Below are 16,915 nucleotides of genomic sequence, written 5' to 3'. Positions count from 1 at the left end.
AGATATACATTTTCAGTAAAAGAAAGTGGGAGGATGAGAAAAAAATACTGAAAAGCATTGTGTATGATCAGAATTTTCTATGATTGAATTAAATTTATTTGGGTAAATTGATTCTGTTGGGAGTAGGCTGGGACAACACTCAATTTGGATTCTCCCCCCAGTGTTTTCTTCAAATGCTTCTTTTAATAACAGATAGCATGAGTTTCTTTGCTGTTATGTGTATTTGCTTTTAAGAACTTTTGTTACTTTGATTAAGGAATAAGTATTGCCTCACAGTGACCTATGCTCTTATTTCACCAAGTGTTTTAAAACTTTTTGACACACTTCCCAAATATCAAATTTTAGTTAAGTTCCTTTTGATTTCCAGCTAACTGTGGAGTGCTTTAGAGGTCCTCTGAGGTATCTTAAAGGGAAATATTTAACTAGGATAATTTGGTATATAAGTTAAATGTAATCATTCACAATTATAGTTATTGCAAACAAGTTTGTCAGTCATACTATAATGAGATATTGAATTATGCCTTTCAAATCTGCTGTCATTTATAGATACTTTTGTACTCTGATGCTGGTACAAAAAGTGCTTCTTCAACAAGGGCACTCATAGAATGGATATGGAAGCAATTTCAACACTTCCACACCAGGATAATGGCTATGTGAATATTCCAGCCTACACAGACTTAAAACAAGGAGGTGTCCTGCTGCCCTTGGAGTCCCTAGATCAGGCATCCAGAGATTTTTACTCCCTGATAGGTGTGGTCAATGCCGCTACTCACACTAGAAGCAGTTACAGAAGATGGACAATTGTGCTTCTGCTTCCCATAAGAATATGGGAGTAAAATCTCTGAAAGGGGGATGAAACAGGAAGAAGGGGGCAGGGCACAACCTTTAAACCAATGACATAGCCTGAGGACATGACATAAATTGTATAGAGCCAAATGTGTCCTAGATGAGGGAAAGTTGACTTCCACTAGATTTTGAGCCTCAGTAAAACAAGCATAAGAATCAAAAAGTGGGTGATGGCCCACGTCTTGGAAATCCCTGTCTCTTCCTTAGATAGCTGGAATACATCTCCCACTCATTAGCCTATGGAAGTATCCACCTCTGAAAAAATTGGCAACCCCATAACCTGATGACTTTCTTATATTCTGAAATGGCCTCCTGTTTCTCTATGGAGTGGTTTCTCTCTAAATAAATCCACTTTTTATCTATGAGTTTGTCTCTCACTGTATTCTTTCTGAGATGAGACATCAAGAACCTGAGCTTCCTTAAGTTCTGAAATCTGGTGTGCAATCAGGTTTTAGTGGGATTTGAGTCTCAGCCTCCTGGGGTCAAGTTGTAATCTGAGGTGCACAGTTTCGATTTTAGCATCACATCAAATCAATTGAAGGAAGTTAAATATATAAACAGTCATGACTGGGAATTCCTGGTGGCATAGTGGATGAGACCCCACACTCCCAATGCAGGGGACCTAGGTTTGATCCCTGTCAGGGAAATAGATCCCACATGCCACAACTCATAGTTCACATGCCACAACTAAAGAACCTGCATGACACAACAGAAGATCCATGTGGTGCAATTAAGACCTGGCCCAGCCAAGTAAATGAACAAATATTTTTTTTTCTAAAAAGCATGAATGATATTTCTTATATGTCTGTACCACATTTTCTGTACCCAATCAACTGTTGACAGATCTCAGTTGCTTCTATATCTTCACTGCTGTAAATGATTTTGCAATCTACATGACAGAACAAATATCCCTTTGGGATCATGATTTTAAGATTTTGGGATAAATAACCAGAAGTGGGATTGGTGGATGAGACAGGAATTCTCTTTTTTTATATTTTGACAAAACTCCATTGTGATTTCCAGTGGCTACACCATTTTACATCCTCACCAACAGTGTACGGGGATCCACTTCCTCGTCAATACTCGCTATTCTTTGTTTTATGGTACTCACCCTCCTAATAGTTTTGAGATGGTATCTCACTGTCATTTGATTTGCATTTTCCTGAAAATTAATGAGGAAGGAACTCTCCTCATCCCAAATTTATGGAATAGGAAACTGCTGCCCACAAATAAACTTATCAAAGTCACATGACTGGAAGGTTTCAGAGGTGGGATTTGAACCCAGGCAGAAAAGCACCAGGATATGCTCTCTGGCAAGTACACTGCACTGTCTTCCATGTGCTTAGCCAACTTGGGATTATGTTGCTTTGTGTTCTGGATCTGATCTATTTCCTGTGTCCCTGACCCTCCATATCCTTCCAATAAGTCTCCCCTTTCCTTGAAGCCAATTGGAGTTAGTCTTCTCTCACTTGTGGTTCAGAGAAGGTTGTAGATCCTACCCGTTTATGATGCAGTTCCCCTACCCAAACAGAGGCATTGATTTGCATTAGCACCATTGGAAATGGAATCCTTTATTCTACCAAAAATAGGGCTTTGCAGTGTACAAAACCCAGTCCATCACCATCCCTGGGAGGGAGTTCCCTACGTGTGAGGAAGTGTGTGTTTGGAGTGGGCCTGATTGATTCCTGAAGCAGCCCCAGCATTTATACTGCACCAGCATCCCTGGGCAGGAGTTCCCTCCACATGAATGAGTGCCTGTTTGGAGTGGGACTGGCTGATTCCTGAAGCTGGCCCAGCATTTACACTGCAGGAGCCAGGCCAATCCTGTTGTTTCCCTGATTATTAACCAAGAAATACAGCCTCAGGAAGACGTCCAGGTCTCCAACCAGTTCCAGTTCTCTGTGCCCCCTTGAAACCCACTGAGACAGGTGCCCTTAGGACTCTATAGGAAACTAGCATACACCCCAATCAGCCTGAAGCCTTTCCTGCCATGCCCCTTAGTACCCAGTGCCAGTGGTTTCTTGGGTTTATTTCCCTCCTTTATTAAGAAACAAGTCACTCTCTCAGTAGCTTTGGAATTGGGTTACCCATCCAAGAACAAAAACGGCCAAGACATGTGGTCGCCCTGAGGGAGGGTGGGGGTAGGGTAAGGGATGCATTGCAGTTTGGTATTAGCAGATGCAGACTACTATACAGAAGATGGATACACAAAAAGGCCTTATGTACTGCATAAGGAAACATATTCAATATCCCATGACAAACCGTAATGGAAAAGAATAGGGAAAAATAAATAATATTATATATATATATATATAATTATACATAACTGAGTTACTTTGCTTTAAAGCAGAAATTAACACATTGTAAATCAACTATACATCAGTACAATGAAAAAAAAAAAAAGGCTTGTATTTCACCTGTTTTATTCCTTCTGACACGTACTCAATGTTTTCTCTGCAAACAATGCCTTTTCTTCTCCTGCTTCCCCAGAACCTCTTCTTTAAAACTGTGCTCAGCCCTTCTAGGAAGACTTCCTGGACCTACCCTCACCCTCCCTAACTACTCCAGGCTGGGTTGGGAGACACACCCTCATGCTCCTATTGTCTGAAGGCTTCATCATCCCTAATCTGGCCCCTGCACCCATTGACCCAGTGCTTGGGAAGTGCCATTTACATGGAGTCCAGGGTAGATTTGCCTCAACGCAAGCAGGCCTCCTCATGCCTCCATGAGGCTGGAGGTGGTGATTCACTGAAATTCCCTGTCTTCCTCAAAGCCTTCTTTAAGCTAATCTGCCTCCTTTGAGCTGACATTAAGCCTAAATCCTGGGCCAGGACTGTGCAGTCACTGTGAACCCTTTACTCATGTGAGCATCCAACATCCCCACAGAGGGATCTGGTAGCCCAACTTACAGAGGGGGAAGTAGATTTTAGCGAGAGGAAGTTGCAGCTGAGGACTAGGGGAACATGTAATTGACCATACTTCCAGGACACTTTCAATATGGGAAGGGAGACTGTTAAACATTATGGTGAGAAACACACTGAGACTGTCCCTGGCCAATTCTACTTGTCACTTGGCCTATTTCAGGGATTGCTAGAGCTGACTTTCCATGTTCACCTGTCTGAGGCCTCTGGTGGAAGTGGAGCTCTTTGAGGGCAGAGGCCCTTATTGTTCCCCTATCCTTGTGCCTCACTCCATGCCAGGATGGGATTGTGTCTCCATTTATTCCAGCATGATGGATGTCCCAGACTCCCCTTTACTCTCAAGTAGTTAGATTTGTGGGAGGCACTGACCCAGCCACAGAATCTCAGCAGCATCTGCAATGGTTTGGCTTGGTGCTCAGAGCCCACCCCCCCCTCATCACAGCAGAAGCCCAAGGGTTCCTACAAGGCCCAGATTTGAGAACCAGCCCCCAGGGTTTGCCCCTCACCTTCCTGATGTAGGCTTGAGTGGGCGCTGGGTTGCAGTTGCCATTGATGGTGAACATGATACTAGGCAGATGCCTGATGTTGCTACATGGAGCCGGGTACATTTAGAGGAAGAGGAAAGAGGTTGACTCAGCTGATCCCTGGTTTGGGAAAAGCTCCAGAGTGACAGTGATATGTCCCATCACCTGTTCACGAACAGATGTGGCAATGATGAGCTTCTGGATGGCAGTGACCAGTCTTGTTGGGACAAGTTGTAACATGCTCTCCATATTTACAATGGCCTGGCAGCCACAGAAACAAGCAACAACCACCCCATTCACGGTGATACTGAGACACAGTGGGAAAAAGTGGGCACCAGAATCACTCTGAAGTACCCCCCCACCACATCTGCCCCACTGCCTGACTGTTTCCAGAAGCCTTTCAGCTCATACTTTTACTTTGGTTTCCTTTGGTCTGGTCACCTAACCTTCTTTGACTTCCTTTCAGTTCTTGAATGCACCAAGCTTTTTTGTGACTCAGGGCCTTGCCATGGGCTGGTCGCCTTTCCAAGAAGACCCTCATCTGTTTGGTCTAGCTAGTTTCTCTTCATCTTCCAGATTCCAGATGAAATGTCACTTTTTTCAGGGAAGTATTCCCCCAGACTAGATCAGGCTCCTTCTTGGTTACTCTCTGTAAACACTTCCTCATTTGTACCAAAGTGGTAATTCATTATGTGTGTTATGCATTTCATGTACATCTGTCTCACTTGATGTGAGGGCAAGTTGCATCCTCAGTGCCTATCTCAAGTTTTCAGCGCACAGTGAATGCACAATGTATCTTTGTTGAATGAGTGAATGAATGAATGATTGAAAAAATGCATGAGCAATAGCCAGAGACCTGTGTCTTATGTCTGACCAATAGTGGGTTAACCCACACTGTGAAGATGAAGGTTCTCTGGGGCAACAGTCATTCAGAGTGTTTGGAGGGAGACACAAGTTGCCCTGGGTGAGGTTGTTTCCCATCACAGCCCCCTCACACGGCTCGGACACTGAGGCCACTGGTCCGGCGATGCCCAAGCTAGCCCAGGGGGCCTCCAAAGGACCCATGAGCTTCTGTCTGAGGATATCACACAGAATCCCATCATTGATTGCCCCTTGTTTTCAGGCCACTCTTGGATCCCAGCTTCCTGATTCTTTCTTCACAACCCCTGTCCCAATGTGTCTCCTGGATGTAGGTGTGGGTGGCAGTGGGTAGGAGAAGTGTCTTGTTGTATGCACTGCTTTCAGGTCTCAAGAATACAGCCAACCTCTGTACACTGCTAGGGAGCTTCTCCCAAGACCAGTTTTCCCAATTTGTCCAGGACTTTCCCTGTTTTGAAACTAGCACTTTTGTGTACTAAGAACTCCCTTGGTCCTGGGTAGTCCTGGACATTTGATCATCTTATCACAACCCTATTCAGGCTGGTGAAATTCTCCCTGATCTTCTTTTCACAGCACTTAAAGTTCCTCAAACCATGTTCCCTGCCTCATAGCACAGTGGATGCAGCAACGTCTGGGCTGCACACACCTCTCAGGACCCTGCTCAGGACATTGGTTGTGGCCCTAGGTAGGATACCTGGGATGATTATGAGCCCATGGATTGAGTGTACATTTTTGTGTTTGTGAGTATATGTCTATATGTCAGTGCATCTGTGCATGCCTGTGTGTCTGTGTCTGTGTCTGTGTCTCTCTGTGTGTTATCTGTGTTCCTGTGTGTGTTTATATGTGTGGCTCTGTGTGTTTAGATGTGTTCCTGTGTGTATCTATATGAATGTGAGTCAGAAATTATCTACCCACTGGTTATATTAAAACTCTGTTTTCCACAAGTCTACTGTCATCTCAGATATTGCTGTGCAAGTGTGAATGTGTTATATCATTTCATTTGTTACTGCAGTGTGAGCAAAAGTGAATGCCCCACTTGTGATTTACGTGAAGGTGGAGCATCATGCAGTGATTTATTCTTTGTTACCTGACTTGATGACTTTGTGTGCAGTGTGGAGAAAGTGTTTTGTTGCAAATAAGTCCATAGGAATAGATACACTTCTATCTATGGGTAGGGAAGTTCAAGGATAGACACACAAGTGTTAGCCATCAAGAATGAGCTGGATGCCCATTCTCATGAAGATGGGAAGACAGCAGTGGCTTGCAGCTCAGCCTAAAATATTTTTTAAATAGGGAACACAGAAACTTATTGACAAATGGACAAATTGTTTTGGAAAGCAAGGGAATTATGTCAAAAATTGATGTATCTGAATTTTCTAAATGTTAATTAAAATAAATTCTGCAGGCTAAATGTGGATAAATTTTAACTCACCCATATATGTATGTCTTTGTGAGAAGAGCACATGTCTCTTTGTGTCACTGTGTGTCTGCATGTGTCCATGTGCATGTGTGGAAGAATTACTTGGGGTGGCAGTCAGAGGAAAATGCTTATTTGCTCATGCTTTCCTGCCAGGAGTGAGTTCAGAACACTGGTATCTACTTGAGCTGTCCTTTGTGGTAGCTGTGGTCCACCCCACCAAATGTCACCATGCTGCCATTCTGCTTTTAGCTGAGGAGAGAAGGAAGAAGGAGATCTCCTTGAATAATGCCATTCACTGTCTGAGAGCTGTGCTTATACACCCATCAGAGGCACTACTATGGTCCCAATTTTACAGAAATGAAAATTGCAGCACAGAATGATTGAGCACCATACAAATTTTGGTTGCTGACTAATGAGTTGCACAGAAGAGATTCTAAGTTGGGCTTCCTGGCTGGCTCCCACCACCCACATTTCTAAAGAGGGCCTGTTCCCCTCCAGCAACCAGAGTGCTCATAGATACCCTAAAAGGACACTGTGCTGAAGGGGTCTGGCTGCCTTCTGTGTAGTCTGTCATTTTTCAGAGAAGCTGAGACCGTGGGCACTAAGAGGCTATGTTTAGTCTCACCCTGGGTTGGTTTCACTGGCCTGTGACCTGAGCCATCCTTGAGGTCCCATGTTCAACTCAGCCCTGAGCCTCTGCTCTTTCTATCTTGCAATTCACAATACTTTCTTGAATAAGAGGCACCACATTTTCACTTTGCACTTGGTTCTGCCAATTGTGTAACTGGTCCTGGGCTCCCAGTAAAATATTAGTGAGGAAGTAGACATTCCCACCATCCCTCTCCTTAAGTCCATATCAAATCCATCAGGAAATCCTGTTGTCTTTTCCTCCAACTTGTATCCTGACACCTTCCATTGCTCTCCCACTTCCCTCTACATGCCTGTATCAAGCTGCTGCCCTTGAGGCCATGAGCATGTTTGTGTTTGGATAAATATTTATTTACAAAACCATTTGTGGGGCAAGATGTGGCCCTGGGGGCATAGTTATGCTGGGCAAGACTGTCTCTCAGGAAACCTCTGTATCAGGTGGTCTATAAGTTTTCATGCAAGTGAAATCATCTTAGAGCTAATTTAGAGAGAGGGCTTGTCCAGCTCAGACTTACATATTCAAGTTGAAGACAAACACAAGCTGAGAAATGACATTCCAACTGTCAGGTTGTTGAAGACAGGGCTGATCCCTTGGAGGATTTGGCTGGGGTAGACCATTTCCAGGACACCGTCAATAGGTGTGTGATCCAACCCAGTCTTCATGGGTCCAGGCCAAATGTCAATACCAGGATCACTTTGACAAATTTCCCAATCTGTAGGAAAGAAGAGTGTTCCCACAGAAAGGTTTGGCATGTGGGACTGGGGTGGAGATATCATTAGCACCACAGAGAAGATCTGAGCCCTGGCTGTGCCCTGGGTGAACCAGACATGGGTAGACCAAGCTGGGATGGGAATTCAGTTCCATTTGTGTAAGGCTGTGGATTTTTACCCAACACCTGCTCCTCCTCCACACACCATCTGACGGGAGTCAAATTATCCTCATTTCTTCTGTACAGTTGGGAAAACTGAGACTCATGACAGGACCAAATGGTTCCCATTTGAGGATAAAATGAGTAGAAAGCAGGGTAGTCTTCTCTTGGCATCACTATGATCAGATGACAGATATAAACTGAATCCATTGACATGCATTGTGGCTTCTGCACCTCTCAGGAAGATAGAAGCCCCTTAAACAATGTTGCTACCAGCCAGAGTGGTAGGAAAAGAATAAATATATGTTCAATAAAAGGGTCAACTCCATGGTATTGATAGGACATGCTCTGAGTTTACAGGAAGTGGCCCAAGGTGACCTAGGAGGGCCATGTGGAGGAAACACTCAAGCTTATGCAAATTTTGCCTGGGAAACATGCTTTTGAAGATATGACTGTGTATGTGTGTGTGTGTGTATGTGTGAGAGAGAGAGAGAGAGAGAGAGAGAGAGAGAGAGAACTCAGGACTTTTGGGGGAGGCAGGCCATAGTTTATATTAGACTCTCAAAGGCCCCCTACAGCCCCATTTGTCACATCCCTCTTACAGCTGTGGTTCCCTGCTTTCACTTCCCAGACGCCTGAAGGCCCCGGCTGTCCCCAGGGGCCCATTATCAGTTTTAACCACTTCCAAATACCCCACATCTTCATGAATCCTGACTGGCTCACCAAGCTCCACCACTTACCAGATGTGTGATTTTGTCAAGGCCCTTTCTCCCTGCATCTCAGTTCCCTCCTCTCTATATGGGAGGTAATCATAGCACTTGATGTGTGGCATTGTTGCAGGTTAAACATATTCTTATCATGAAAGTGCCTGGCGCAGTCTAAGAATAGCAAAGTGGCTTCTTTATTCCCTCTCTCCCTGCTCCCAGCAAAATGAACCCTGAGCTGCTCATGATCAATGGGGCTGCAACTCCACATCCCAAATGGCTCTCTGCATTAGCCATTCTGGGAATTTATGTATCACCAGGGGTGCTGTCTCCCTAGCATCATGGCAATGCAGGGAGGGTGGCCTGCCATAAGGGGACTTTGGGAAAGAAATACCCTCCCAGGTGGTCCTTCATCTGTTTTGTAAGCATGAGTTTCTCTCAGGGCCAGGCCTGACTCAGCTTCTGGTTTCCAATTACCTGAATGGTGTCATACCCAAGAAATCCAGTAATCCTCCCAGAGCCATAGGTGAGGTTGAACTTTGAGGCCGAGAGCCCGGAGGTGGTGGATGAGTGAGGGTTGAAGAGCTTGTGTGTATCTGCAGAAAAAAAGTGGTGAGTGTCCCTCAGGTGACAAGGGGTGAGCATGGTTGGGAGGGGGAGTAAAATATGAGTGAGGTGGGGAGGGTGCTTACCCATGGCAGGCAGGACTGTAGCAGTAGATGGAGGGCATCCACAAGTTAGATAAGTCCGTGTCAAAGACAACCCTGAACTCCTGAGGGGTTATTCCAATGGTGATGTTGCCAACATAGGCCAGCTAAAGGGCCCAGGGAAGGGTGATGAGGGCAGGCCTGGCTGTCCTAGCCACTCTCAATTTCTGGAGAGCTGCCTCCCTCCAGGCCTCCCATGTTTCCTGAAATAACTTTGCAACCACCCCACCTCACAGCCTCTGCTCAGACCAGTGCCATAATTATTATATTATTATTATTATTATTATTATTATTATTATTATTATTATTATTATTATATTGTTCATGTGTGATCATCGTTCCCTGACCAGGGCTCAAACTCACAGCCCTTGAAGTTGAAGCACAGGGACTTAACAACTGGTCCTCCAAGGATGTCCTGGTGCCTTCATTTGAGAAGTTCTCCAGTCTCTTTCTCAAGGCCCAGCTTGAGTGTTTCCTCCACGTGGCCCTCCTAGGTCACCTTGGGCCACTTCCTGTAAACTCAGAGCACATCCTATCAATACCATGGAGTTGGCCCTTTTATTGAACATATATTTATTCTTTTCCTACCACTCTGGCTGGCCTATGCATTCTTGAATAAGAGACAATACCATTTTTTAAAATTAATAATAGATCAGACAGGAAGATGGTGGAGCAGTAAGATGTGGATATCACCCTCTTCCCCACAAATACATCAAAAATGCATCTACATGTGGAATAGTTCCTACAAAACACCTTCCAAACCCTGGCAGGAGACATCAGATTTCCAAAAAGGCAAGAAAATCTCTCCCCCCACCCCAAGTGGGTAATGCAAAATAAAATGCAAAAAAAGCAGACAAAGAATCTTGAGAAGATGAACCCCTCTGTGTGGGAGGTGTGAAGGGGGAATAGCTTCCACACACTAGGAAACCCCCTCACTGGAGGGGATGAATGGGGGGAGATTCAAAGTCCCTGGAGGAGAGAACAGCAACAGGTGTGCAGAAGGCAGAGTGGAAAGATTCCTGCATGGAGGATCAGTGCCAAGCAGCACTTCCCAGCCTGAGATGCTTGTCTGCTCACACACAACAGTGGGTGGTGCCTGGCTGTCAAGGCTTGGGATTCAGAGAACAGACCCCAGGGAGAGAACTCAGATGGCGTTGTGAAAACAGCCTGGGTGGCTAGTGCACCACAGCTAACTTGGATGCAGTTTGGGGAAAAGCCTGGGCCTGATGGAGAGGCAGGAAACCTTTCTTTCGGGGTGCTCAAGAGGAGCCACAGGAGCTTCCTTCTCAGCGCTCAAGGCTGAAGGGCAGCGCATGCACAAGTAGCATTGTTAGCCACACTTGCTATATTGGAACACAAGTGGCCTGCTGCCACGGCCACCAAGGATCCTGTGTGCAAGGCAAGTCATTGGCCACACCCTCCCAAAAGCTGGTGCAGCCCAGCACCTTCAATGGTCTCGTGTTAAGGATCAGCTTCCCTGGAAGAATGCACAGCACACTTCAGACTCACAGTGATCTCTGCTGTTGCAAGCACTGCCACAATTTTCAATTAGACTGACATACCCACCCACTCCCTGGACTGAATATGCAAGTGAGCTACAATCACTCTCTTTTGCCCCATTTTCTTGGGCAGGGAACTAACACATGAGAGCAGCCCACATGCAGAGACTGGACCAAAACCAAAATTGATCCCCCGGGACTGTAAGACCAAAGAAGAGAAAGGGAAACAGCCACAAGAGGAGCAGATTTAATACGCACAATCGGCTTGATAGACTCTGCATGTGTGGATCACCTGAATAGACATGTGTTTCTACAATGGAGGCTGTACACTGAGGGAGTAACTGTGGCATTTGGGTGTAACACATGCAGGACTATCACTAAATCAGAGTCTGAGCTCACTCCACATTGCCCACAGCAGGTGCAGGGATCTACCTAGAAGTGTTGGAGGACTTATTGATTTGTTTCACCTATTCCTGGTATTATGTATTTGTCAGTTTAATCTTTACTGTATATATTCCTATGTGGCTTTTCTTTTTGGTTTCATTGCTCTCTTCTTTGTTTTCAATCTTTTTCTTTTTCTTTTTTTTTCTCTTATTCTCTTTTCTCCTCTTTTTGTGAGTGCATGTGTGTACATATTTTTCTGTGATTTTGACTGCTGTCTTTTGTTTTTACCACTTGTTTTTTTTTCTGTTCTTTTCATTCTTCCTTTCTTTTCCTTCCTTTTCTTTCTCTTCTTTTTCCTCCTTTTCCCCCGTGCGTTGCAGCTACCAGGGTCTTGGTGCCTGGCTGGGCCTTGTACCTTGACCTCTGAGGAAGAATTGTGTCCAGAACTTTGTACTGCCAGGGAATTCCTGATCCCATGGAATATTAATTAGCAAGAGCTCTCCCAGAGGTCTCATTCTCAACACTAAGATCCACCTCTACCCAAAGGTCACCAAGCTCTAGTGCTAGATACCTCAAGTCAAACAGCTAGCAAGACAGGAACATAATCCCATCCATTATCAGACAGACTTCCTATAGTCATACTAAACTCAAGGACATACCAAAACACACCACCAGCCATGGACCTGCACATCAGAAGGACAAGATCCAGCTCCACACACAAGAACAGAGGCAGTAATCCCCCCAGCAAGATGCTAAAAAAGCACTGATTCAACCTCCCCACTGGGGACAGACAACAGAATTAAATATTATGACCCTGCAGCCTGAGGAAAGAAGAACCCAAACGTAGTCAGTTAAAGAAAATGAGAAAACAAAGAAAGATACAGCAGATAAAGGAATAAGGTAAAAATACACAAGATCACACAAATGAAGACAAGTAAGGCAGTCCACCTGAAAAAGATTTCAGAATAATGATAGTAAAGATGATCCAAGATCTCAGAAATAGTATGGAGGCACAGATGGAGCAAGTGAAAGAAGTCCTTAACAGGAGCTAGAAGAACTAAAGAGCAAACAGTGATGAATAACAGAGTAACTGAAGTTAAAAATACTCCAGAAGGAATGTAGAGCAGAATAATTGAGACAGAAGATCAGATAAATGACCTGGAAGATAGAATGTTGGAAATAACTGATACAGAGTGAAGTAAAGAAAAAAAGAATGAAAAGAATTGAGGACAGTTTCATAGACCTATGGGACTACATTAAACACACCAACATTTGTATTATAGGGGGCCCAGAAGAAGAAGACAAGAAAAAGAAAGGGTCAGAAATATATATTATAGGACATCATAGAGGAAATTTCCCTAACATGGGAAAAGAAATAGTCAATCAAGTCCAAGAAGCACAGAGAGTACCATGCATGATAAACCCAAGGAGAAACATACAGAGACGCATATTAGTCAAATTATCAAAAATTAAATAAAAAAGAAAAAATATTAAAAACAACAAGAAAATGTATCAAATAACATACAAAGGAACCCACATAAGGCTAAGAGGTGATCTTTCAGCAGAAACTCTGCAGGCCAGAAGGGAGTGGAAGGATATACTTAAAGTGATGAAAGGGAAAAACCTACACTCAAGATTATTTTACATTGCAAGGATCTCATTCAGATTTGAAGGAGAAATTAAAAGTTTTCCAGACAAGTAAGACCTAAGAGAATTCAGCACCAATAGGTCACCTTTACAACAAATGCTAAAGGAACTTCATTAGGCAGAAGCCACAAGAGAAGGAACAGACCTACAAAAACAAATCCAAAACAATTAAAGTGGTAATAGGAACATGTATATTGATAATTGCCTTAAGTGTGAATGGATTAAATGCTCCATCCAAGAGACAGAGTCTGGGGGAATGGATACAAAAACAAGACCCATATATATGCTGTCCACAAGAGACACACTTCAGAACTAGGGACACATATAAACTGAGAGTGAGGGGATGGAAAAATATATTTCATGTAAAAGGAAATCAAAAGAAAGCTGGGTTAGCAATACTCATATCAGACAAAATAGACTTTAAAATAATGAATATAACAAGAGACAAGAAAGGACACTACATAATGATAAAGTGTTTAATCCAAGAAGAATATATAACAATTGTAAATATTTATGCACCCAACATAGGAGCACACCAATACATAATGCAAACATTACAGCCATAAAAGTGGAAATTGATAGTAACACGATCATAGTAAGGGACTTTAACACCCCACTTACATCAATGGACAGATCATCTGAACAGAAATTAAATAAAGAAACACAAGCTCTAAATGACACATTAGACCAGATGAACTTAATTGATATTTATAGGACTTTCCATCCAAAAGAAAAACAAGGAAAAACAAAACAAAACAAAACAAAACAAAACAAAAAAAAGAATACACTTATTTGTCAAGTATACATGGATCATTCTCCAGGATAGATCACATCTTATATCACAAATCAAGCCTCAATAAATTTAAGAAATTTTAAATCATGTCAAGCACATTTTCTGACCACAATACTATAATACTAGGTATGCATTACAGGAATAAAAAACTGTAAAAAACTACAAACACATGGAGGCTAGATGACACAGTACTGAATATCCAAGTGATCACTGAAGAAATCAAAGAGGAAAACAAAAAATACCTAGAAACAAATGACAATGAAAACATTACGACCCAAAACCTATGGGTTGCAGCAAAATAAGTTATAAGAGGGAAATTCTTTGCAATGCAATCCTATCTCAAGAAACAAGGAAAATCTCAAATAAACAACCTAAACATATATCTAAATAATTATAGAGAGAAGAGCTAGAGAAAAAAAGAATCCCAAAGTTAGCAGAAGGAAAGAAATCATAAAGATCAGATGTGAAATAAGTGAAAAACAAATGAAGGAAACAAAAGCAAAGATCAATAAAACTAAAAGCTAGTTCTTTGATAAAATAAACAAAATTCATCAACCATTAGCCAGACTTATCAGGAAAAAAAAAAGGGAGAAGACTCAAATCAACAAAAACAGAAATGAAAAAGAAGTAACAGCTGACACTGCAGAAATACAAAAGATCATGAGAGGCTACTGCAAAAAACTATATGCCAAAAAATTAGACAACCTATAAGGGATGGACAATTCTTAGAAAAGTACAAACTTCCAAGACTGAACCAGGTGGAAATAGAAGATATTTCTTAAAACCAATCAGAAGCATTGAACTTGATATTCTGATTAAAAACCTTCCTACAAACAAAAGCCTAGGTCCAGGTGGTGACACAGGTGAATTCTACTAAACATTTAATGAGGAAATATCTATCCTCCTCAAACACTTTGAGAAAATAGCAGAGGGAGGAACACTGCCAAATGCATCCTATGAGGTCAACAACACACTGATACACTGATATCAAAACTAGAAAAAGATGTCACATACCAAAAAAAAAAAAAAAAGAAGAAGAAGAAGTAGAAGAAAGTTACAGGCAAATATCACTGATGAACACAGATGCAAAAATTCTCAACGAAACACTAGCAAACATAATCCAATGACACATTAAAAGGATCATACACCAGGATCAAGTGGGGATTTTCCCAGGAGTGCAATGATTCTTTAGTATACACAAATTAATCAATGTGATGCACCATATTAACAAATTGAAGGATAAAAACCATACAATCATTGCAATAGATGCAGAAAAATTTTCAAAAAAATTCAACACACATTCATGTTAAAACTCTCCAGAAAGTGGACATGAAGGGAACCTACCTTAACATAATAAAGGCCATGTATTACAAAACCACAGCCAACATGATCCTTAATGGTGAAAAATGGAAAGCATTTCTTCTAAGATCAAGAACAAGACAAGGGTGCCCACTCTCACTGTATTATTCAACATCATTTTGGAAATTTTAGCCACAGCAGAAAAGATAAAGAAACAAAAGGAATCCAAACTGGAAAAGAATGAGAACTATCACTGTTTGCAGATGACATGATAGTATATATAGAAAACCCTAAAGATGCTACCAGAAAACTACTAGAGTTAATCACAGAACTTGATAAAGTTACAGGATACCATATTAATGCACAGGAATCTTGCATTCGCATACACCAACAAAAGAAAATCAGAAAGATAAATTATGGAAACACTCCTATTTGCCACTGCAACAAAAAGAATAAAATACCTAGGAATAAACCTACCTAAGGAGGTAAAAGACCTGTATACAGAAAATTATGACACTGATGAAAGAAATCAAAGATGAGACAAACAGACAGAGAGATATATCATGTTCTGGGATTGGAATAATCAACATTGTGAAAATGACTAAACTAAACAAAACAATCTACAGATTCAATACCATCTCTATGAAATTATCAATGGCATTTTTCACAGAATTAGAACAAAATATTATACAATTTATATGGAAACACAAAAGACCCCGAATTACCAAAACAATCTTGAGGGGGGAAAAAAAAAACGAGCTGGAGGAATCAGGTTCCCTGACTTCAGACTACAGGACAAATCTATATTAATCAAGACAGTATGGTACTGGTACAAAAACAAAAATACACATTAATGGAACAGGATAGAAAGCCTATACATAAACCTACCCAAGTATGTATGGTAAACTTATCTTTGACAAAGGAGGCAGGAATATACAATGGAGAAAAGACAGTCTCTTCAATGTGTAGTTCTGGGTAGACTGGACAACTACTAGTAATAGAATAAATTTAGCACATTCCCTAACCCCATACAAAAAAATAAACTTAAAAAAGATCAAATACCTCAATGTAAGGTTTGACACTCTAAAACTTTTAGAGGAAAACATAGGCAAAACACTCTTTGACATTAATCACACAAAATATATTTAACCCCCCTCCTAGAGTAAAGGAAATAAACATAAAAATAAATAAATGAGACCTAATGAAACTTAAAAGTTTTTGCACAGCAAAGGAAACCATAAATATGACAAAAAGACAAACCTCAGAATGGGATAAAATATTTGCCAGTGAAGCAACTGACAAAGGATTAATCTCCAAAATATATAAGCAGCACAGGCAGCTCAATATCAAAGTAAACAAAACAACCCCAACCAAAAATGGGTAGAAGACATAAACAGACATTTCTCCAAAGAAAATATACAGGTGGCCAGCAAACACATGAAAAGATATTTGCCATCCCTAATCATTAAAGAAATGCAAATCAAAATCACAAGGAGGTATCACCTCACATCCATCAGACTGGCCATCATCCAAAAATCTAGGAATAATAGTTGCTGAAGAGGCTGTATAGAAAAGGGATCCTTCCTGCTTGGCTGGAAGGACTGTAAAGTGATACAGCCACTATGGAAAACAGTATGGAGGTTCCTCAAAAATCTAAAAATAGAATTACCATATGACCCAGCAATCCCACTTCTGGGCATATTCCCAGAGAAAACCTTAATTCAAAAAGATACGTGTACCAAAATGTCCATTGCAGCCTTATTTTAAAATTGCCA

At 41.8% G+C, this 16,915-nt stretch overlaps 1 protein-coding gene across 1 annotated transcript in view; it reads right to left on the bottom strand.

Annotated features, from left to right (window-relative positions):
- Nucleotides 1-9,249: 9,249 nt before the first annotated feature.
- LOC130848748 (pregnancy-associated glycoprotein 2-like) overlaps nucleotides 9,250-16,915 on the bottom strand; it is a 31,139-nt gene continuing 23,473 nt past the window's right edge. Inside the window, exons 3-4 of the mRNA XM_057727154.1 lie at nucleotides 9,508-9,625; nucleotides 9,250-9,407 (exon numbers count right to left, since the gene is read on the bottom strand). Coding sequence (XP_057583137.1) covers nucleotides 9,250-9,407; nucleotides 9,508-9,625 — 276 coding nt within the window. The remainder of the gene's footprint in view (nucleotides 9,408-9,507; nucleotides 9,626-16,915) is intronic.

The sequence above is a fragment of the Hippopotamus amphibius genome, chromosome 3, assembly GCF_030028045.1.
Source record: "Hippopotamus amphibius kiboko isolate mHipAmp2 chromosome 3, mHipAmp2.hap2, whole genome shotgun sequence".
NCBI lineage: Eukaryota > Metazoa > Chordata > Mammalia > Artiodactyla > Hippopotamidae > Hippopotamus > Hippopotamus amphibius.
Note: the sequence above shows the minus strand (reverse complement) of the source record. Positions and strands in the feature narration are given on the sequence as shown.